Consider the following 24781-nt stretch of genomic DNA (forward strand, 5'->3'; position numbering starts at 1 on the left):
AACCAGAATCTACCATCACAGTAAGATAATTGTTGATATTCTTGAAAAGGTCCTTGATAAGGTTTTTTTTAAAGCCTCCTCTCTATGCTCCACTTCCTGTCCCCTGTATAGAATGCCCTGGGTTACCACTGTGATCGGAGTCTGCTCTCTTCTTTGGTGAGCTGGATCGTGGCTGGCAACATCACTCCTTCCTTCGTGGAGGGCTTGGCCACGCCCACTCAGGTAGGAAAGCCCCTGAGGCCCATTGGTAAATTTTGCGAACTTTTAATGTTCTCATCTATACTAATGTATTTCTAATAGCTTTAAATAATGCTCATTTAACACTTGCCTCCTGTAAGACCCCCCTCATTTGATTAATCCTCACAGCAGCCCTCTGCTGAGGTTGCGCTGTTGCTGTTCTGTTTCACAGAGGACTTCACTGAGGTTGAATGGAACTGAGGGGCTGGCTCCGGATCAGACCACTGGTGGTCAGGCCTGCTCTGCCCGGCAACATGGTTAAGGGGGGATGCCGGGGCCAGGCTGCCTGGGGTGCACACTCAGTTCTGCTGCGTGTTAGCCCTGTGCCTTGGGCAGCGTGCTTACCTCTCTGTCCCCAGCTTCCTCGGCCGTGGGCTGGGAGTACTGAGTGCTTCTGTATGTGACGCACTTACCGAGGTTTAGTGAGTCACATGGAACACGCGAGGCATCGGCTGCTCTTGTCAGTGTTAGCGGCCGCGGCAGCGCTTTCTTCTTGATTACCACCTCTCTGACTGTGAGTGTTAAATTATGGCCCAGATCCATCACTTAAACCAGTAGCGACATCCTTCAGCCTTCCATCACAGTCCCTCCCGCTCTTTCTCTTACCTCTCGTGATCCAGCTGAGACACACTCCGTGCTGTTAAGTGTCCCTTGTGTTTCCACCTCCTTGCCTTTTCCTCACTGGTCCTCTTGCCAGGCATCCTTTGCCTCTGTTCTCCACACACAGCTGACTCTGATACGTCCACCTTTGTGATCCTGCCTGCCCTCCGGTGGCTTCCTCGAGCACTGGACTCCTGATTCAGTACTCACCACCTCCCACTTCACATTGTGGTTACTTATAGATTAGTCTTGTCTCCTGTATGAGAGATGGAAAACTTGTTTTTTTTTAAAAAAATTTTTTAACATTTATTTATTTTTGTATTTTTGAGATGCGCACACACACACACACACACAGCACGAGTTTGGGAGGCGCAGAGAGAGAGGGAGACGTAGAATCCAAAGCAGGCTCTAGGCTCAGAGCTGCCAGCACAGAGCCCGATGCGGGGCTCGAACCCATGAACTGTGAGAACATGACCTGAGCCGAAGTTGAATGCTTAATCAACTAAGCCACTCAGGCACCCCTGAGGTGGAAAACTTGTTAAGGGCAGAGCTCACGTCTGGCCTTCTTTCCTATCCCTTGTGCATATAGAACCTGCATGTTACATGAACAAACATTTTCTTTTCTTTTCTTTTCTTTTTTTATAGTTGCAAGATTTTTACATTTTATTTTAAATAGTTTATTGTCAAGTTGCTTTCCATATAACACCCAGTGCTCATCCCCACAAGTGCCCTCCTCCATGCCCATCACCCCCCTCCACTTCCCCCCACCCCATCTGCCCTCAGTTTGTTCTTACCATTCAAGAGTCTCTCATGGTTTGCATCCCTCCCTCTCCCCCACTATTTTTCCCCTTCTTCTCCCCCATGGTCCTTCATTAAGTTCCTCCTTATCCTCCTACACGTGCAAACATATGGTATTTGTCCTTCTCTGCCTGACTTATTTTGCTCAGCGTAACACCCTCAAGGTCCATCCATGCTGCTACACATGGCCAGATTTCATTCTTTCTCATTGCCATGTAGTATTCCATGGTATACATAAACCACATCTTCTTGATCCATTCATCAGTTGATGGACACTTAGACTCTTTCCATGTTTTGGCTATTGTTGAGAGTGCTGCAATGAACATTGGAGTACATGTGCCCCTATGCATCAGCACTCCTGTATCCCTTGGGTAAATTCCCAGCAGTGCTATTGCTGGGTCATAGGGGAGTTCTAGTGTTAATTTTTTGAGGAATCTCCACACTGTTTTACAGAGGGGCTGCACCAGTTTACATTCCCACCAACAGTGTAGGAGGGTGCCCATTTCTCCACATCCTCTCCAGCATCTAGAGTCCTTTGATTTGCTCATTTTAGCCACTCTGACTGGCGTGAGGTGATATCTTGGTGTGGTTTTGATTGAACAAACATTTTCTTTTACTGAAGTAGCCTTTCCAGAGGAATTCAACATTTTTCAATGATCTGTTTTATCTAAGTTTATATCTGTGACAAGAACAGAGGTGGGTATAAGAACTTTGTTAATTTTGGAAATTATAAATATTTGTTGACTGAGATATCTGGTAGAGAAGATGTTAATTTGTAGGCTATTGGAATGTATTTGGTCCGAGTGAGCTGCTCATTCCCCTCACTCTTACCTGCTGTCATTGTAGGTCTGGTTCGCCTGGACGGTACTGAACATGGAATCCATCTTTGAAGAAGACTCCCAGCTCCGAAGGGTTGTTGAAGGGGAATTGGTTATAAACACTGCTTTTACCCCTGACCAAGCTCTGAAGGTGCAAATAGCAGTTCTGCATTTGAGTGGGAGAAGGTGGTTCACTGATAGATTCATCTATAGCTTTGAAACTTCTGTGTTTTCTTTTGTTGTAAATACTTGGAAAGCACAGTATCCAAATCAGTGCTTAGAACTGTGTAACAAGTGCATACGTCCTTTCCAAGGTTTATTTAGCATGAAGAGCCCCAGCGTAATGATTGAAGGCTATGTTTTTGCATGTGTGGAGGGGATTGCCATTGTTTTAGAGCAATTTCCAGTGTGTCTCATGTGCCTCAGTCCCTGGAGAGCTTGTGAAAAATCAGAATCCTGGATTCCAACTTTGGACATTCTGAGTTTCTAAGTGTGGAGTAGGACCAGAAATTTGTTTTAAAAACTCCCTAGCTGATCTTTAGGCTTACTGAAGTGAGAAAACACTGGGATAATGCTTTAGAATGGAAGACCTATTTCAGAGTCTTATAGATTTTGCTTTTGGGTTTCAGAGCCTGTCAAGGAGTTTATCATTCTTGAAAGTCCTTTTCAGATCTAAGTTTTTAAGAGATTGATAACATTTAGCAGTAAAATTGACTTTTGGTTTTCATATCATTCTGCTCCCTTCCACTGTGGCATTTTATGCACAAAGTCCTGGAAAGGCACAGAAATGAGATAAGAGTAGGTGATGCGGAAGACACATCCCAATCTGAGGGTCTGGAAATGTTTTGACGGAAAAAAAACCTACCCCATATGTTTTGCTACCAAGGAGGTTAAAGTATTAGCTAGTGGGTTAGAAAAGTAAGGTTACTCTGACTTGTTTTACTTCCTGAATTGAAAACAAAATGTTCAGTGTTTCATTTGGATCACTTAGAAAGAGCAGACTGTTTGGAACTGTGATCATACCATGGTGGCTCAAAGACCCTCCTCTTTTGTAGAAAGCCCAGGCCCAGCTGAAGCTCCCCATCGTCCCGTCTCTCCAGAGGCTGCTGATTTATCGCTGGGCCCACCAGGCCCTTGTCACACCTTCTGATCACCCTCTTCTGCCTCTCATCTGGCAGAAGTTCTTCCTCCTGTATCTTCACCGCCCAGGACCGCAATATGGGTATGGTACCCTGTGTTGTTGTAAGTGGCTGTGAACCTTTTCTTGACTTGGTACTGCTCTGATGCTCTGTGTCCTCACGCTGTGGCCTCTAAGTAAGAACCATTCTTTGACCTCCAGCTACAGTGTCCTTCTCTCCGTTTCACACTCACTAGACTAGATCATGTTTGAGTTTAGGGTATCTTATGGCAGCTCTTTCTTTGCCATTCCCTGTACCCAGTGGGGTGAAGACAGTTCCAGATACTGGAACCGGGCAAGGAATAGCCTAGAGCCTCTGGAACTGCAAAGGAGAGAACCTGCCCCAAATAGACCGCTTGTGTGACTGTTGGGGTCCCTTCTGGGTGGACTCATGATGGGCGTTGCAGGTGTGAACAGAGGCCTGGCTGTGCCTGGCAGCCTTTGGGCTGTACCGGGAGGTGTCTGCCGTTTCCACTGGGTCTGAAGAGGCTCTGGTCACCTGGAACTGTCCCAACCATATTCTCTGACTTGAGCTCAATTCCTTGCTCACTCTTACTTCCTTAACTCAGTCCTTCGGAACATACCGATGTTGGTTCTTGGACACTTCTGTTTTCTACCAGATTGCGAGTTCTTCTAGAGCAGAAACTGACTTCACTCAGTACTACTAAGTGGTGGTAATCTTAAAGTTGTGTAGCATTTCATTCTTTTTAAAGCTGCTTTCATACATACCATTTTGTTGGAGCTGCATACTGACCATTGAGGTAGAAATAATAGGTATTAATTTAACGTGGTATATTTATAACTATTGACTTGTTAATTGATTGCGATTTTGTGCCACATAGAGCATCTTATGTTGATCTTGTGACCTATGCTTGTATTTTTTAAGGTTACCCATAGATGGTTGTATTGGAAAACGTTTTTTTCAAAGCCCTGTTCATACCAATTTGTTGAAAGAAATGAAGAGGCGCCTGACTGAGGTGGCCGACTTCCACCACGCTGCGAGCAAGGCCCTGCGCATTCCAGCAGAGGGCAGTGAAGGGCCGCCTGCCGGCCAGGCTGGGACCCCAGGTTACCTGACTTCCCCAGAGCTGCACACGGAGCTCGTGAGGTGGGACATGGTTATTTAGCCATTTACGCTGTTGTTTGCAGCACAAGCACTGCACCAGAGCAGTTTTCTGTGTTATAGACTCCCAGGTGCTGTCCCTGTTAGCTTGGATGTGGAGGGTGGCAGTGACCAGGTTTGCAACTCATAATGCTTCCTTATTACGTCCTTTGTGAGAAGAAAGTCGACAGTGTGGACCTAGCTCTGCCAAGTGCCTGGAGTCCAAATGGAAGGCCTTAAACTAGAGGGCTGATACCCTCTTCTGTTTCTCTATGTAATACTAGAAACAGACCAGAATAATTGATCATAGCAGGTAAACACGTAGTAAAGCCTGCTAGGACGCTTCTCTAAAGCAAATTCCTGAGAAAGGTAGAGTTCTTTAAGTGACATCCAAACACCTCTAGGAATCTTTCTGGGGTAGGGTAGGATCTAGTAATCATCCAGAACTGCTTCTAAAATTAGGTACAATGTGTGTATCCCCCCAAGGTTAAGAATTATGAAGGTAAGGTCCCTTTCACATTGTTCCTTTACCTTTCATTTGTAAACTTCTTGTAAACCAGGTATTAGTCTTCTAAATAAGGCCTAATAAAAATGGCCTCTAATAATTAGCCCTCACCTGACGTAAAATGTCTTGGTGAGGAAACCCAGGTTTTGATTCAGTGCTGAGGCTTCAGGCTTGCTTGACCTGAAAGCCCTTCGGGCTGTCTTTTAGCCTTTGGAATGATTTCTCCCCTTATCTTTCTTGCTTGAAGGAAAACTTACTTTTAGCCAGGCTTAAGCCATGGGGAGGCTTAATCTTTGAACTTTTAGATCAGCCAAGAAAGTTTTGATGTGCCCCTCTACCTCTCCTACGCCCCCGTTCCTTTGGCATGTTGGTAAAGTAGCTATCTAGCTGAATCAGAAGCTGGGAGGGAGCTCTGTACCGGCCTCTTCTATGTGAGAGCCTCAAAGTCCTGTCCCTGCCTCTGTTCCTACACAGACTGCCTCAGACGTGAAGGAGGTAGTTTTCCATGTTATGGAGCAAAGCCAAGCCTTGCTGCCTCCTAGATCCCGCCCAGCAATTTGTGTGCCACAGATTCCTCTCGTACCTGTTGCTGTAAACAACTGCTTGAAATACCGGTGATCTTAGCTCAATGGACTGTGTTCCTTGTAAAAAAAAAAACAGAGGAAACATCATTAAAGTTTTAAAAAAGTTTCTACTGGGAAATGGAGATTTTTTTTCCTTTCTTTTTTTAGTTAGGCTTTGTTCTGTTCCTTCTTAGTGGGAACAAGGTGTACACATGCTTTGAGTTCTATTTGTGTTTTCTTGAAGCGGGAGAGCGTCATTGAGCCTAAAGCTGGCAGCTTCTTCCGTTGCAATAGTTGGCTTTTAATGCGTTTATTTGAATATTATTTAACATTTTGCAACCACCGAGGCTAACTGACTGATCCAAATTCAGATCCTAGGTCTCTGTTAAAATCACCTTCTCCGAGGTGGGAAATAGTGGGGGAGAGGGAGAGAGGCAAACCATAAGAGACTCTTGAATGCTGAGGACAAACTGAGGACTGATGGGTGTGGGGGGGAGGGGGGGTGATGGGCATGGAGGAGGGCACTTGTGGGGATGAGCACCGGGTGTTATATGGAAGCCAACTTGACAATAAACTATTTGTAAAAAAAAAAAAAAAAAAAAAAAATCACCTTCTCCGGTTATTTTTTCCTGTATGTTGTATTTACCCCTGATTTAATAATAGAGTTCATATAGCCCTCTCTTCACAGCCTTCTAGCAGTTTCTGCATCAGATCGTAAGGATCTGTGACCTCCTGCCCTGCTGGCCCCTGAACTTCTTGGGGGCAGTGGTGGTGGTTGTAAGTAAAAAGTCTGTGCTTTTTACTTTTATGTGGTAGTGACAGTGTTCCTAGACATGTAAGAAACTTCATTTGCTTGCACATCTTTTTGTATTTTATATAATTATATATATTTTTTTCCTTTAGGCTCTTCAATGTATATATATTATGGCTAGAAGATGAGAATTTTCAAAAAGGAGATACCTATATCCCTTCTCTACCAAAGCATTATGATGTTCACAGGCTAGCAAAAGTGATGCAGAACCAGCAGGTGATACTACAGTACTGTCTCTTTTTGTGTGTCTGACCGTGATCGAACAGGTCACAGTCATAATCTAATGTTAAATCCACTTACTAATATGGAGATGGGGTCACTGGCATGTTCAGGAGGTGAGGTTGGGATATAGTCACGGTGCAGGGCTGATGATGCCAGACAGGTGAAGAGGAGTTACATTTTTAAGGGCCATAAGTGCCTTTCTAAAGAATTTGGATTTTGTTCCAAAGTATTTGTTTGAAGAGCCATTGAAATGGTGTATTAGGTAAATGGATGAATTTAAAATATGTTGAAGAAGAATCAGTAGGATCAGGAGGAATTTTAGAGTAGATAACACAGATGGGATTGATACAGTCATAGGATTGATTTGATATAAAGGACAGCCAAACTTTTAGCATGGGCAGGTAGAGATACCGTTTACAAAGATAGAGAATACTGGAAGAGGAGGTGCCGCAGGGGCATCAAGGAGAACCATCTACCGGGGATTTGGTGAGGAGGGGACACACAGGTCTAGAACTCAGGAGTGGGGCAGTGCAGGAAATACAGGTTTTTTTCTCTTTTATTTAAGTACAAGTTAGTTAACGTATAGTGCAATACTGATTTCAGGAGTAGAATTTAGTGATTCATCACTTACATGTAACACCCAGTGCTTATCCCAACAAGGGCTTTCCTTAATGCTCATCACCCATTTAGCCTATCCCTCCAACAACCCTCAGTTTGTTCTTTGTATTTAAGAGTCTTTTATGGTTTATTTCCCTCTTTTTCTCTTATTTTTGTTTCCCTTCCCCTGTGCTAATCAGGTTTGTTTCTTACATTCTACATGAGTGAAATCATATGATATTTGTCTTTCTCTGACTATTTTGCTTAGCATAATATACTCCAGCTCTATCCATGTTGTTGCAAGTGACAAGATTTCATTCATTTTGATCACCGAGTAATAGTCCATTGTATGTATATATATGTCTGTAAGTATATATATACACACACATCCCACATCTTCTTTATCCATTCATCAGTCAGTGGACATTTGGGCTCTTTCCATACTATGGCTGTTGTCGATGTGCCTCTTCGAATCAGCACTCCTGTATCTTTTGGATAAATACCTGGTAGTGTAATTTCTGGGTTGTATGGTAGTTCTATTTTTAATTTTTTGAGAAACCTACATACTGTTTTCCAGAGTGGCTGCACCAGTTTGCATTCCCACCAGCAGTGCAAAAGGGTTCCTTTTTTTCCGCATCCTAGCCAACATTTGTTGTTACCTGAGTTCTTAATTTTAGCCATTCTGACAGGTGTGAGGTGGCATCTCACTGTGGTTTTGATCTGCATTTCCCTGATGATGAGTGATGGTGAGCATCTTTTCATGTGTCCGTTGGCCATCTGGATATCTTCTTTGGAAAAGTGTCTTTTGCCCATTTCTTCACTGGATTGTTTGTTTTCTGGGTGTTGAGTTTGATAAATTATAGATTTTGGATACGAACCCTTTATCTGAGATGTCATTTGCAAATATCTTCTCCCAAGGAACTACAAATTTAATGATAGCAGAGCATCTATATTGAGAAGAGGACTGAATGGAACTAGGGCCCAAGAAGTAACAACACTTAAGCATAGAGAAATAAGGCTGAGAATATGGAGCCAGAGCAGCAGGAAGAATAAGTAGGCACTTGTGGTGTCCTGAGATCCTTTGAATGCAGATCCGTGTTCAAGTCTCTTTATCCTCTACATGCCATGCCCTTACCAGGAATCTGGGTGTACTGGATGACCGGTCGGTGTTTTTAAAAATATTAGTCATAGTTTCTTGGTTCTCTAATAATTATCTTAGTTCCCCATCATCTACAGAATTAATAGCTTTCTCTTTTTTACATCTGTGCTTGCCATTTGATGTTATAGCTCCTATTTTTGATCTGTAGTTCATGTTTAGAGCTGTTCTGGTTTTTTTTGTGGTTTCTGAGACATCTCTGCTTACCCATTGTTAATTCTTAGTATTCTTAACCATTAGCCTCTGTCAACAGTTACATAACACAGAGGCAGACAAGGTGACATTAGTGACCCCCCTTAAAGGAGATGGGTGTGCACAGTAGGAGGGACTGGTACAGCACCTCTACCAGTTGTCCGGTGCTTCTAGGATTCAGGCTTCTGATCATGATGACTTTGGAGTTCTCTCCAGAGTCTGGAATGCCTCGTGTCATGGTTGGTTTGGAAGTAATGATTTAGGACTTCATGGCAGTGAAGCCGTTGACAAGCCAGAGACTTGTAGGTTTAGAGGAATCCTTTAAACACTTAAAACCAGAAAGAAAGAAAAAAATCACTCATAGAACCATAACCCATATCTGATCACCCATTCCTGGTATTTGATATAGTTTTTAGTGATCATGGAGAACTGACATTTCTTTTCATTTAAGACAGTCTCCCATTCTAATATGTATTGATCATCAAAATGAAGTATGTAGTTCAAAATATGCAAGACCGTTTACTGGAGTATAGGAAGAGAATACTAAGACTTCTATGTTTTCTCTTTATTGCTTATTTTACCTTTTGTAATAAAAGAAATTCGACCATACAGAAAAATGGGATAGCATAATACACATGCCCTTCTCCCCCTGCCCGCTATATGCTGGGTGTCTAATTTTATCTATAGCCCATTCACTGCCTTCACCATGTTATTTTAGAACTAATCTTAGAAAGCATTTGATACATGAAGATTTCAAGAGATGAGGATTAAAAAACGATTGTAACCCAGTAGTATTTATGTCTGAAAAATATTAACAGCAGTTTCTTAATATCAAATATCTAAGTGTTCAGATTTCCATTTACCTCATAAATGTCATAAAATTTTTATTTTTATAGTTGAATCGGGATCCTCATTTTGCAGTTGGTTGATAGCTCTTATAAATCTGTTTAATCTATTGCTCCTTCCCTTATTCCTTTTTCCCCCTGTAGTTTGTTTGTTGAAGAAACTGGATAGTTTGTCCATAGAGTTTCCCCAGAGTCTGGGTTTTGCAGATTGTTTTAGTATGGTTTGATATGTTTCTCTGTTCCCTATATTTCTTGTAAATTGGTATTGGGACCAAGGGCCTGATCTAATCCAGATTGTTATTTTCAATACATTTGTTACTTATCTCTTTAAAATTTCTGGGTTTTAACTTATTAGCTCAGTAGTATTTGTATACAGCTTATAAATACATAATTGGTAGGGCCATTAAAATTATTTTTTCTGTTCTTGGTGCATAATCAAACTCCTGCAAAGATTACTAGTGTCCATTTAAAAAAATTTTTTTTATAGTTTATTTATTTTTGAGACAGAGAGAGACAACGTGAGTGGGGGAGGGGTGGAGAGAGGGAGACCGAATCTGAAACAGGCATCAGGCTCTGAGCTGCCAGCACATAACCCGATGTGGGGCTCGAACCCACGGACCGCGAGATCATGACCTGAGCCGAAGTTGGATGCTTAACCGACTGAGCCACCCAGGTGCCCCACTGGTGTCCATTTTAAAACATGATCCATGTTAATGCTGGAGAACTTGGTATGGACCACCTCATGGTGAAACTTATTGGTCTATCTTTTAGTTAAATATATAATTTTATATGTGAATATATGATACATTATTCATGAAAGTTAAAGTCCCATGGTTCAATTCTAGGATCTGTGGATGGAGTATTTGAACATGGAGCGCATACGTTACGAGTTCCAGGAGACTGTTGGTCTGTGGACACAGGCCACACTTGAGTCCCATTCTCCACCCTGCAGTTTGTCAGTGCAGCTGGACTTCACTGATCCTTTGTTGGGTGAGCTGTACGAGCATCAGCCCCCTTGAGTGAGAGTGAATGAATGAATGAATAAATGAATGAGTGAATGAATTGAGGGTTAAGGTTTACACAGTGTATCCCTCCAGTGAGAATTGCTTTTTTAGGTGTTCATTGTTCCCTTGTCTGCACCTTAGGGTTAGGTTAGGCCATGAGTGAGAGAAAACTCCAAAACAGGAATGTCTTGCATAAGGTGCTTTTTCTCCCATGAAAGAAGTCTGGAGGCAGGCAGTTCAGGCAGTAGCTTTAGAGTCGTGGTCTAAAATGTTGCTTGAGAGAAGCTTGAAGTCAGGAGTCTTTTCCAGTGATGAACATCTGACTTTGTTACATTCTATGCAAAGAGTAGTAGTTCTAGTGGAAAAACCCCAGCCATACAGGACAATCCAGTACTTGACGTGTTTGGAATGTTAAATTCCTTCTGTTTGGGGTGCAAACAATACAGGTCTTTTTATGCCAAGTAAAATCATGGTTATTAAATTTTCTTTAATTTTTCTGAAGAACAGAAAATGGAATGCTACATCTAGAATGAAGTCGGAAATTCATAGTAATTCCTTAAGTATTTATTGACTTGATTTATTGACTTGACATTTCCTTGACCTCTCCTGCTCCCTGTTTCCTTACTGTTGAAAAGAAGCAGGTATGTGGCAGCATTTTTCATCCTGTGCTCAGTCCCTACCTGCTATATGGTATATGCAGTGAAGAGAGAGGGTGGGAAGATAGGAATTTATTGATTTATTGGATACCTATGTGGTCAGCTTTGCCCTAGGTGTAGATTTAGATTGGATTCACCAGTATGACACCATATACAATCTACTGCAAAGTTGGGTGGACAGATTTTCTTTCACTTTTCTCATACGGCACCTGATTTCTTATTTGGACTCCATTTATTGAGTGAATGAATAAGTAAATGAATGAAAGAATGACAATATGATTATATAAGTTCTATAGCAGTTTGTGTCCATGCCTTTGTTCATTTTGCTCTACTAGTCTCAGCCTTCCTGTTCAAACCTTGGCCTAATTTAAGATTTTTCACTCAGCCATATTCCATAACACCCATTTCTTTATATCCTCTTCTATGAAGTTTATATGGATAATTGCATTAAACTCTTAATAGGGTCACCTGCCCCTTCCCCCAGTCCATTGTCTGGTGATAGCTACCATCTTCTTCAGACTTGCTTAGAGAGTTCACTAGGTCCGTTTTACAGTAGTTTCAAGTCCAGACACTTGAGCATATCATGCAAGGCTGTCTAGGGTAATAATTTAAGATTGTGAACTTTAGCTCTTTAACTATCAGTAAGGAAGGCTTTTTGAGGCTAAGAGTTGTGTTTAATCATACCATATGCTGGTGAGCTCCTACCTCCTGATAGAATATTAGTACACCTGTGGGGACTCCCCCAAAACTAGCATGTCATGAAAGGTAATGATTTTATTCATTTAGACCAAGGATAGTTTTTGTAACTACTCTGTAGATCTTCAGCATTCTTCTTGAAGGTAACCAGCCAAAACTTTGCAGTCAGTGTGTTACTACCTACTAGTAGCCATTACTCAATGCAACTTAATTTTCTTTCAGCCAAAGAAAGGGTTTTAAGCAACTTGCGGAAGCACGAGGCTCCCCAGCCTCCCCTTGATCTGCACCCACTGAGGCCTCCTGTACCAGTTATTTCCTCGGCCGTGCTCCTGAGTCAGAAGGACACCACCCAGCTGGTGCGCACGGACCTGAATGTGTTGCAGCAGCAGGCCAGGTGAGACCGTGTGACCTCCCTGTTCATGCCTCTGTGCTTGCTGCTGGGACCGCTTGGATGATTTAGTACCTCGAAGGATTTCCCCATCAGCGTTCTCTCCGTGAGGATGATTTGAGCAGACTGGCCCAGTCAGTTACCTCAGTTAACCAAGTTGTGACAAGTCCTTTAGTTTCACGTTGAAATTGTGTGGTGCTTTCACGGACTATAGATTTTACATCTCTTGTGGTGGCATTTCTGTGTGTCAGCAGTGCCAGCCAAGTGTTTCTTAAGCTTCTCCTGAGGAGACTTTCTGATACTGGAAAGATGGTACTAAACAAGATTTACTTTCTTTTGTTACTGCTTTGCTCCCTAACTCTCCATATTCTTTAATGAATTGCCTGAGTTAAAATCATTTAGTGCTCTGAGTTAGATACAGAATGATCAACTCTTTTTTTTTTTAAGTGTTTGTTTATTTTTGAGAGGGAGAGAAAGGAGGAGGGGCAGAGAGAGGAGGGGACAGAGGATCCCAAACAGGCTCTGTGCTGACCGCCCCATGTGGGACTCAAACTCATGAACTGCAAGACCATGGCCTGAGCCGAAATCTGACACTCAGCTGACTGAGCCACCCAGGCACCCCCAGATCAATCAGCTCTTTAAGGTTTTGGTTCCAGCTTGAGGTCTTGTGAGAAGGAGCATGTGTGGAGTGAATCTTATGAAGTAGAAGGGTCTTACCTTTGCAAAGACCATGGGAATCGGTCTCTTACTGGCTTTTTCTTTCTTGGCATTGATTGTATATGTGCATGTGCATACAAATGTGTCCCCCCGCCAGCGGGTGCATGGGCGTGCACACACATGTATGTGCCTGCACAGTAACAGCCCTATCAATGCCCCTGTAAACAGCTTTCTCCGTCTTTGACAGTTCAGTTTGAGTTGCTGATACCTAAGAAATCCCTGGTGCTTGCAAGTAAGGTACCCTTTCGAATGCTTTAATTAGGATGGGATTCTCATTTGCTCTGGTATATTTAAGGGTCCATGTGAAAAACATTGTTAACGTAAGACAGATTCTAAATGAAGCTTTGTTTCTGGCTAAAAAGTTGTGCCACTTTTCCTTCCTTTTAAAGTTTCTTGTTAAGGAAAAGAGAGAATTTAGGTAAGGCTGGGCACACAGCTTTGGTCTTTTGCTCCTGCTTGGTTTTTGTTGTTCTCCGATGCAGTCTGGGAGGAACTGGAAGCCTTTATCACCTGCCGGGAAACCTTTCCTAATAAGCCTTTCTCCTACTTCCTGATGATGTTTTCAGAACTGCAGCTCTTCGAGAATCTCAGCAGGTTGCCCTGGATAGTGAGCTGTTGGACACAATGCCCAAGCAGTATGTTAATAGAGAAGAACAGACCACACTACATTTGGAGTGTAGAGGCAGTAGCGGTAAGAAATGCCAGGGAGCAGCAGTTGTAACCATTCAGGTAAGATCGTTTAAGCTTCTTCATAGTTTAGAGAACTTTTAATTGAGCCTATAATAGTGGCATATTGTTGAAAGAGACTGAAAGAAGTTTATAGCACATGATTCATATCCTAAAGCATTTACTGCATTTGAGGGAGTGAAGACCCACCCAGAGCTAATCACATATTTCCATAAGTGCTCGTATGTCCTCTAGGGATGGAAGTTCAAAGAAAAGCATCACTGAGAAGATTCTTCGAGAGAGGGTTTTAAATTCATCTTTAAAAGACTTTGATGATGATGGTTTGGATTCTTTTAGAAGGAATGTGGGAGTGGAGTCCCCTGGACCGCCATTTAGGGGTCAGGGGCTAGGTTTGATAGATAGGTCAGTCTGTCTCCGATTGCTTTTGGGTGTGGTGGTGGGAATTCACACTGGCAAGGATGATCACTTGAGACTCCAGCTCTGTGCAGTGGCCGGTGGGGAGCCACTGAAGACAAATGTGGAGGGACATGTGGAAAGTTGGATGGAGTTGGATGGAGCCTGCCAACAGGGAGGGAAGAGATGTGTAACTTGGAGGCTAGGAGTTCAGCTGCCTCTTAGAGTCACCTTCTTGTGTTGGAAAAGCAGGCTTAATTAGTTGGGTCTGGGACATTGAAAGGACTTAGCTTTAGCCAGCACGTCATGGCACGCACTTTATGTTGGCTCTGTCTCAGCACTCTATACAGAGCTTACTTTATCCTTACACCAACTCTGTGAAGTGGGAATTCTGGTTATCTTGTTTCCAGATGGAGAAATAAAGGCATAGAGAGGTTAAGTTACAAACCCAAAATGACATAGCCCCTGAGTGACAGAACCAGGGAGACCCGGGCAGGCTGGCTGCAGAGCACAAGCTCCTTACTTGCTGCACCTTAGTCCTTCTGCGAGGGACTTTGGGGTCCCCAGAGCTGGGGAGGAAATGCTCAGAGATAGGCTACTGCATCTGCACAAACATGGCTCCTTTTTTTTTTTTTTTTTTAGTTTATGTGCTGCCAAAGCGAGCACTTGTGGCTCCTTTTTTTGTTAGTTTTCAGAAATCAAGGAAAACTTATTTTACTGACTCTTGGTTGTCTTTTTATAAATTTCTTTTTGTGCTTCCTCCTATGAGCAGTTCTGAGGTATTCCTCATCAGTCTCCTTGGGAGCCTGTTTTCTCTAAAATGTTTTCTCTGAAATCACTTTTATACATGTCTTTTTCGTTACCTTCATAATTTGTTTTTGATAAAATAACATATGTGTATGTATGTAAAGTTAAGAAATTTGATCTGGGATGTGGGACTCCTAAACACTGATTGAATGTCTTTGGTTAGATGCTTTATAAAGTTAATTTTCTTTCAGTGTACTTTCCCCCCAGTTACCAATGCTTTAGGAAGACTAGGTAGGAGCATCTAAGAAGGATCACTTGCTAATAAAGTAATGGAGCTTGGAGACAAGTCTGCTTATTTAGGACAGAGTTTGATTTGGTGCGAAAAAAGAAATGTATCCAGTTCTAATTAAACAGGATGTCTTACTACCAATCTGTGCCTTCAGAAATACGGTATATTTCCATAGTTTGGAATTACATATCTTTGCCAGGCAATTAATACTGTACAGAGAAGGGAATTCTCTTAAGATACATTTTATTAAGTGACTTGGTAAGATAAGTACACAAAAATGTTTTTCCAATTCTGGCTAATAGCTTGCTCTGTGAAGAGTCTTGAATACTTACTGCCCCGGCCAAACACCAGTTCTTTTTGCCCGATGTCCTGTTAACTCTCACGGTCTTGTTGGGGGAGAGACCACTGGGCTGACTTGGAGCTTCAGCTCCCAGCCTACCAATGACCTGGCTTTTTCCTTTTCAGAAAAAGTCACCATAATCTTAATTTGTCTGAACCGTTGAATTGAAGTTTCTTTTATAAGCTTTTGCTTTGTTAATTCTAAAATAGAAAGGTATGCTTTTCCTAAAATACCTTCAAAGTGATTCTCATAAGACAGAGATTGGAAGGCAGATGATTTAGGATAAGGACTAAAATGAATATGGCTTAGATTTTATTTTTATGGACAACACAAAAAGTATTTATGCTTTCTTGTCTCAAAAGAAAAATCAGTAGATGCTAAGATTTCTTGAAGAAAAAGGAGAAAGGATAGGGAAGAAAAGGAGATTTTATAAAGGCCTAAGGAATTTGCAAAAATAGTTGTGTTTTGTGGCTATAATCTCATTAGAAATATCCAAGTTTTCTTAAAAAGCACATTCTAATTTTCTGCTGGCCATTTTCCCAGTGACCCGACTTTCAGTTCTGTTTTGAAATACCTAGAAACTGGGAAACTCCCACTGATGGCTTCTAGAAGTATCAATATTGACAATAGTATTTACTTCAGCCATTATTTTGCCTGATGATATAGATGTAACAGAGGAATTGAAAATGTAAAGTTAGCAGCTTTTGTAGTCTGATTTATTTTTTATTATTTTATTATTTTATTTAATTTATTTTTTAAAAAAAGTTTTGTTGATTTTGAGATAGAGAGCAGGTCAGGGACAGAGAGGAGAGACAGAATCCCAGTCAGGCTCCATGCCATCACACAGAGCCAGATGCGGGGCTTAAGCCCACTAACCGAGAAATCATGACCTGAGCCCAGATCAAGAGTTGCACGCTTCACGGACTGAGCCACCCAGGCACCCCATCTTTTTCTTATTTTAGAGAGAGAGAGCACGCAAGCAGGTGAGAAGGGCGGAGGGGGAGAAGAGAGAGAATCTTAATCAGTTTCCATGCTCAGTACAGAGCCAGACTTGGGATTTAATCCCACGACTCGGAACATGACCTGAGCTGAAATCAAGAGTCAGATGCTCAACCAACTGAGCCACCCAGGTGCCTTATAGTCTGATTTAAATAGGATTTCTTTGGAAAGTTACATAGTAATTGCTAACTAAGGTTGCCCAAGCAGTACTTGCTGGTTGATACTTCCAGGAATTGAAGATAAAATCTTTTTTTGGCTACTCATCGATAGCTGAGAGCAAGGTAGAGGAAAATTGAAACTCTAGCTTCCATGAATTTGGTGCTTTATCTAATCCATGCAAATCAGTTAGGTTTGTTCTGAGTTTTGGCCAGAGATTGTACTTGAGTCTAAAGCTAGCTCATTACACAAATGGATGATTATGGTTATGGATGTTGGGGAGGGAAGGTGAGTTCTGATTGTTTCTGACTCATCAAGAAATTGCCACTGGGAGAACATATGTCATGCAGAAGGTAGGTTGTGTTACTTTTATACATAGAATTATATCCTCTCTGTATACCTGTGTCTAGGGACCACTTCGTGGCTATATCCAGTAGTTTTGATCCTGTTTAACATCATTTTATTATCTGGAGATGTTGAATGTCATGAGATCTCTTCTAGTCCCTCTAAATCACTAGCCACTTTGCAGTTTCCCTCCAGAATTCCTCTTCATCAATGCAGCCCTTAGATTGCTGTTGTGCTTGGGTCTACCCCTGATCCCCTCAGTCATTGTGATATTAGCTGCTTTTGCCTACTATTTGTGTTGGAGTTCTTAATCTAGAATGGTCTTTAGTGAGTCAGTGAAGACCCTGAAAGTATATGGAATTTTTTTGTTCTGGATAGTTCATAACTTCAGTAGATCCTTAGTAGTCCATGGCCACTGAAAGGGTTAACCCATATGTTTATGACTCCTACTCTGCATTTCTACTCCACAGTTTTCTGAGTTCCAGATCTAGATTTCCACCTGCCTATGTAATTTTCTGTGAATGTCCCATAAATACTTCAGACTCCACAGGTCCCAGCCTAATCCAGTTTTTACCCTCCAGACCTGTTTTTCCTGTAACAGAAGTGGGGACCTGGGCACCAGTGTCCTCTCCCCGCCCTCACATTTCCCATCTAGTTACTTACCAAGTCATACTTGCTCTGCTTCTGAAATGACTTTACATTTGTTTCTTTCTCTTCGTTCCCATTGTCATTGCCCTCTGGTAGGCTCACATTACTTTTCCCCTGAACCACTACATAAGGCTTCCTGTCCGTAGACTCTCTCCCTGTCCAATCTATTTTCCATTCTGCCACGATTCATCTTTTTAAACACAAGTCTGATCACATTTCCAGGTGAAAACCCAACATCGACTATCCAGTATCTAAAAGGAATGGGACTCTTAGGACACCCCCCCCCCCCAGTAATCTATTCTTGATTAGTTTCTAGTGGTATCATTTACCCTTTCCTAATCTCTGAACATTTTTTTCTAACCACGTAGGCTTTTTCCATTCTCTAAACATGACATGCATGTTCCTACCTTCTCTCTTAGGCAGGTACTGTTACTTGTTCTCCCACACCTATTTGTATGCCCCTTCCTCTCATCCTTCAATGCTTGGTTCAAGCAGCGCCTTGTGAGGTCTTTCTCATCCCCCTAGTTAGATTGAGATAGTCCCTCCTCTCATTGCAGCTTTTGCATTAATTTTGTTGTAGTCACCTGCTATTTTTCCTACCAGTCTGTGAACTGCTTAGGAATAGAGTGCCTGTCCATAGTCATCTGTATTTCTGTACCATCTAGCATGGCTCCTGGCACATCATAGGTGTCCTTTCACGCCCCTGAATGAGTCAGTGAAAACCACCAGCCCGTCAATCATGAGGTTATGTTACAACTTGTTTTGTATTGTCCTTACCTCTGTCACTGTTACTAGATTTTGAGTTGCATGTTGTCCAGGACCCTGTCTTACTCGTGTTTCTGTTGTTAATGTCTCACACAGTCAGTGCCATAGAACCACTGTGTCTGAAGGAACGAACCATAGATTTATATTCTTCACAAGTAAGCTCTCTGATTTTAACTAGCTTTAGGGATTTTGTAGATATTATTTGGCTGGAAGGGGGAACTTTTTCCTACTAGAAATTAGCTGCCATTCTGTGTGTTGACTGTAGGCCAACTTAATGCTTTCCAGACAGAATCTCAGGCATCACACACCGCTGCACTTTTCGCTCTAATACAAATGCCTCCTAGGCATTCAGTCTTGGAAGTGATGAGGATTGTCATACTTCTGTAAACCAGATTGTTGCCCAGTGCGGCTCAGGGCACTTCCTATCACATGCTCGGGCACGCTCATATTCCAGGTAACATACTGGTGACTCTCAATCTTCACAAAATGGGGATGAGGAGACAGGTTCAGAGAGTGTCAGAGACTTGCCAAAATCACACAACTACTAAGTGGCTCAGTTGAAATTCAAGCCCACATCTGTTTGAATTCAAGACCCACGTTTTCCCACTCACTATTAGGAAATGAAGCCATTTACTTTTAGCTGTTTCTGCTCCAATTTCTGAAGACTAGCTGTATGATTCCGAGTAAGCTGATCATGGCCATCAGATCTCTAAACATTTGTACCATTTTCTCTCTCTGAGTTGGTGTGATAGGATCGTCTTTTTCAGTGATTAGTGAATTCGTGGATTGGATCAAATTTTAAAATCAACTTCATGGGGAATGACTTTATATTTTAAATATAAATTTTAAGATTAAAATGCATGAGTATATTTTAAATACATTTTAAATGTCTCATTTATAAAGATTTCAAATTATATCATGAAAATATTTCATTGCTTAGTAGAATTTTTCTTGAGGGAAAAGTCCTGGAAATTTCCAGCCATCTGCAAATGTTTGAACTATGAAGAGCTTGTTTGGGGTATACAGAAGCCAAATATATTTTATGGGAAGTGAGACGTGCTTCTGTGGTCGTTTCTCCCAATAGAAGGCTCTAATAATTCAGTGATATTCCCTGAGGAAATGGGGTGATTTATAAGAGGGTTCCTTTTGTTGTACTTTGGTATTGTGGGGCATGTTTGCTGGACCCAGGATTGATTTATTATCATGTGAAAATTTTGCTCCATCCTAGAAGTGAAAGATGGAAAAGACCCACTGAGGGCCTCACAGTATTGTGAGAAGTGACTCGCTTCGTCCAGCGTGCACATTGCTTTGTCTGCTTGCAGTGAGTCAAGCGCGGGCCCCACCGTGCCGCTTTGTGCTGTTGTCTCAACTTCTGGCGATTGTGAGCCGCCAGGCACTCAGCCCCTCTTCTGCCCTGGCGAGCAGAGAGCACTCTCTGGAGAGCTGGCAACAATGAACAAAAATAAGTAAACTGGGAAATAATGAGAACTTTGAGGTGTTTTTTGTGAGAGTGTGTAAACTTTCCCAACTGGTTGCTTTTCCTTATTCCTGGGCGTTCGTGGGTTGTCCAGCGCAGGGAGCAGTTCTGCAGCACCAGCCACTTGGTCCTGGCTCTGCATCTCCCAGGCATGGGGGCCTCTGTCCTTTTTCTCTTGTCCTTCCCTTCATCCTCGCTGTCATCTTCCCTCTCCTCAGGGTCTTTCTTTTCCTCCCCATTTGGCTGCTTTCTCTCCAGCCCAGCCAAGGGCCATGACCCTCAGAGACCCCATTGAATCGCACTTGGTGACACAGTAGGCCCCAAACTGTGCGTACTCCTGACACAGTTTGGGCTATGCTGCACTGGTCTCTTATGTGAAGGTTTGAAATTTAATATCTGTATTGATTCATTTTGTGGCTTAATGGAAGTCATTTAATCATTTTACCTTTCATTTCTTCAAAAGTAAAAATTAAAATAATTGTTAACATCATATGTTCTTGGATATTCACTTTCATACCTTTTGATTCAGCTTATTTTTTTCTTTAAATAAGAAGCTTTGTAAAGCTTTTTAATACAACATGGTGAGTTTGATGGAAGTTGTGATCACGATCATGAAAGCAGGTGCTCGGTGTACTGTCGGAGTTGTGCTATACTGGGGTGCCGCGTACAACACAGCACATACACCATTGCCCTCCAGGAGCCTTTCATCTAGAGTTTATGATAGTAACTCTGGCAGGGACATTGGGACCCCAGTTAAATTTGTGAATTAAGTATTTCCATTATTTACAAACAAAGGATACCTGTAATCATTGCAGAGATGGCTGAAGACTGGGTTTGGGCAGGTGTATATAAAGGAAAATGTAGACTGTTGCTGACTTACGTGACTGGGGAAGACCATTTGAGGAGAGTGTAGCATTTAACGTTCCTGCCTTCTGAAAGTTCTGATCTCTTCAACATTCTCTGCTATGCCTGCCAGATAAGTCCATATTCCCTAGCCTGCTTCAAAGGACTCCCCGGGGCAGGACCCCTGCTCCCGAGTCTCACTGATCTCCAGCCCTGACCTCCCTGCCTGGCTGGGCTTCTCGTTGTCCCTGTCTTCCTGTCCCCCACAACTGCCACATTGGTTCTATGTTTGTGTTGCAGCCTGGGCCTAGCATATGCTCTGCATCATTCATACCCAAAAAGGGACATTAAAATGTACAGACAAAGCAGCTATTACATAGATCACCACCAGTTAGTTAGAGAAAAGGGATATTAATCCCCTCAAATAGGAAAGACATAATCTTAAATAAAGGCTGATTGTTTAAATTGAAATAGATATAGTTGAAAAAAAACCTCAGTACATTCTCTGTTGTCACATCTTTACTGAGAACGAGCAAGAATTTGATCTGTGATGAGCTTTCAGGGACTACTGATTCGGTCACCTGCTCTTTCATTGGTATGCGGCTGATTTACACACTTCCTGTATTTTAACATGTTTTGTTGTTTGTTTTATGATTGTGTACCTTTTCTTCCTTTCAAAAGGGCAAGTGTTTTATTAACAGCATCTGTGTCATTCTCTTTGTATGCTTGGTACATATGAGACGTGCACTGTTGTGTTTTAAGTTGAAATATACGTGCTGTTGGGTAGGGAGAATGGGGAGGGGTCAAGGCTTGGGGAAGGGTGCTCAGTGGAGGAGGGGCTTGGTGTGCTTCAAAGAAAACCTCAGTGGTAAAATATATTGAGTCTGTTTTTGATGAGAACTGGGGAGTCGAAACATAAGTGACAGCATATCCTGTAAAAGACTGAGCCAGCGATAAACTTGTGCAAGTTTGGTCTTCCATGAAAAACCTGAGATTCTTGAATAGTTTTTTGACATTTTTTCCCCACCCATCTCCTATTCAACTGAGAGTTTTGAGTTACACTATTAATTATAGTAATAATTCTTCATCACATGCTCAGTATATTTGTAATATTTGCTTTAGAAACATATTAAGGCCAAAAATATTCTTGACCACTTTACTCTTTTTTAGTTTGAAGGCATGCATAAGAATGAAGCAGTAAGCCAACAGCTTCATGTTTTGCGAAAGGAAGTGAAGCAGTTGCAAGCAGAAGCTGCTAAACCACCATCACTTAATGTTGTGGAAGCTGCTGTTCACGCGGAAAACTTGATTACGTAAGTTTCAAGAGCATTATAATTTAAAATTCGATGTTATTATTGGTAGTAATCATACATGCTGCTGTAACCCCCAGGCACCCACTAATGAAATTAGTACAGGATCAGCAGACAATGGCCATTGGACCAAGTCTGGCCTGCCACCTGTTTTTATAAATAAAGTTTTACTGGAACACAGCCATGCCCATTTATTTACTTAATGTGCATGGCTTTATACCACAGTCACAGAATTGAATAGTTGTGACAATTTATGGCCCATAAAACATTAAATATTTACTGGCTGGTCCTTTATAGAATGAGTTTGCTGACCCCTGAATTACGAGATGATACAGCATATTGAAGTTCCATCATGGAGAGATTGAGTTCTTAAGTTTTATATCAAAGTTGCATTTATCCAGGAAGTCAGCATTGTCAGCTCAGATTATAGAGCAGAGTTTGAAGGGGAATTGCTCAGGGGAATTAGGGTTCTCAAGAGTAGTTGCCAGCTTGCAGTTGGCCATTATCGCTTTTCCCTTGGAGTTCCTGGCTTACTCTCAATGTCTTCTTTCTTCCTAAAGCCACCAGGGCATGACTTGGGAGAGTGGTTGACCCTGCCTTTTACTTTAAGGTGATTCCACGTTCTGGTACCAGTAGCTAATCCCCCAGCAGATCTGGGTAGTGGTGTGTTGGGTGGGGCATTGAGTTCTTTGTGGGGGGCCTGGAAAGAAGGGGATGAGGTGAATAAGAAGTTGATGTTTCTTTGGCTAGCAAAGGAACTCAAAATAGTCTGAGACTTAGAAGAGATGTCTTTATTCCAGGATCTTATTCTATATAAAAATCTTTTTCTGTATTTTGGGTTTTAAAATTTAGAGAGGGGCACCTGGGGACACAGTCATTTAAGCATCCAACTTTGGCTCACATCATGATCTTGTGGTTCATGGGTTTGAACCCCACGTTGGGCTTCTTGCTGACAGCTCAGAGCCTGGGAGCCTGCTTCAGATCCTGTGTCTCCCCCTCTCTCTGCCTCTCTGGGGCTTACGCTCTGTGTCTTGTTCTCTCTCAACAATAAATAAAAACATGTAAAAAATATTTTAAAATGTAGAGAAATAAGAGGTTTTGTTTTTAAAAAAGTATGTAAGGAATACACAAAGTTAAAGAATTACGAATTACATACAAAATATGAAACATTTTAATAAAGGTAAGAATATTTTAAAAAACTTTTTATGTTTATTTTTTTTTTGAGAGAGAGCACGAGCTGGGGTGGGGCAGAGAGAGAGAGACAGACACAGAATCTGAAGCAGGCTCCAGGCTCTGAGCTGTCAGCACAGAGCCCGACATGGGGCTTGAACTCAAGGACCAGGAGAAATTGGCCACTTAACTGACTGAGCCACCCAGGCACCCCTAATAAAGGTATGAATGTTAATAATACATCTGATTCCTCTTCTCCCTCCCAGAGGACATAAAATAATTTGTGTATTCAAAATAAGTTGTTGGGTCAAGTTGGAAGATACTTATCTACCCCATGAATGTTTTTTCCCCCCATGAAGTATTTTTAAAGTGACTTTTGTTTGGGGGCTCTGAAGGACTCTTAAGAACATTGCCTGAGTGAGAAGTGTAGAGTACCAAAGAAGTGCTTGTGAGTCTGGATCCTCTTACTGTAGACCAGTAGCCTCACCTACATTTTCCCACAGGGCCCTAGTGAATGCCTACAAGTTGCAGCCTACCCCTGGGGTTCAGAAGGTTGGCATTAGTCTCTTCTTTACTGTTGTGGACTATGTCAGTGATGAGACTCAGCGCCATCCTCCCACAAGGCAGTTCTTTACTTCGTGCATTGAGATCTTGGGACAGGTAAGGTAACTGTGTGTTTTTAGCCTCATTCACAGATACTGAATTCCTGCAGCATCCTCATTAGTCATAGTGAGGGTTGACTTCAGACTTCTGTTTCACATTCAGAGTCGTACTTAAGCCGGAAGCCCCTTTGAATTGTTGATTTCTCAAGATGTGATTAAAACGGTTGGTATAGAATTTTTCTTCCCATACAAGAGATACTAAGTTACTCATCTTTGAAAGTCTGGGGAGATATCAAACTCTTTTCACGTGCTATTGTTATTAACAGTAACAAACTCCTTATTATTTATAAAATGCTCTCCAGTTCATCCTCACAGTGACTCTGTGTGATTGATACCCTTCTCATTTTAAAGATGAAAAAAAGGGTCCCTGGGTGGCTTAGTCAGTTAGGTGTCCGACTTTGGTCAAGGTCATGATCAAAAGGTTTGTAGGTTCAAGCCCCACACTGGGCTCTGTTCAGACACCTCAGAGCCTGGAGCCTGCTTTAATTCTGTGTTCCCTCTCTCTACACCTCTTCCTCACTCATGCCCTCGCTCTCTTTCAAAAATAAACAGACATTAAAAAAATTTAAAGATGAGAAAACAGGTCTCTGAAAGATGAAATAACTTGCCTAAAGAATACAGCTGGTTAGTGCTGGAGCTTAGCCTGGATCCCACGTCATCTGTCTCAGACAGTCTGTGTTCACTCCACCTCTCCACTGCTGTCTCCCAGTTGCTGTACTCGGTCCCCATTTAATGATTTGACCTACTATTAAATATATGGATATTTAACAGGGCAAGAGCAACGTATCCATGTACATTTATGAAATATGTCATAAAAGAAAGGAAAGCATTTTGGTAGAAAATAATGTAAACACTAACCATACACT

The 24781-nt window shown here is 42.0% G+C and overlaps 1 protein-coding gene across 1 annotated transcript in view; it reads left to right on the top strand.

The window, feature by feature from the left end:
• The window catches only part of EPG5 (ectopic P-granules autophagy protein 5 homolog), a 113047-nt gene that overhangs the window by 49410 nt on the left and 38856 nt on the right, over positions 1–24781 (top strand). The window contains exons 20-29 of the mRNA XM_039228820.1: positions 112–222; positions 2482–2604; positions 3509–3675; positions 4517–4738; positions 6704–6827; positions 10469–10613; positions 12202–12373; positions 13651–13813; positions 21944–22086; positions 23757–23913. Of these exons, the coding sequence (XP_039084751.1) occupies positions 112–222; positions 2482–2604; positions 3509–3675; positions 4517–4738; positions 6704–6827; positions 10469–10613; positions 12202–12373; positions 13651–13813; positions 21944–22086; positions 23757–23913 (1527 nt within the window). The remainder of the gene's footprint in view (positions 1–111; positions 223–2481; positions 2605–3508; positions 3676–4516; positions 4739–6703; positions 6828–10468; positions 10614–12201; positions 12374–13650; positions 13814–21943; positions 22087–23756; positions 23914–24781) is intronic.

The sequence above is a fragment of the Hyaena hyaena genome, unplaced genomic scaffold (genome assembly GCF_003009895.1).
Source record: "Hyaena hyaena isolate Hyena2069 unplaced genomic scaffold, ASM300989v1 scaffold_33, whole genome shotgun sequence".
NCBI classification, from domain to species: domain Eukaryota; kingdom Metazoa; phylum Chordata; class Mammalia; order Carnivora; family Hyaenidae; genus Hyaena; species Hyaena hyaena.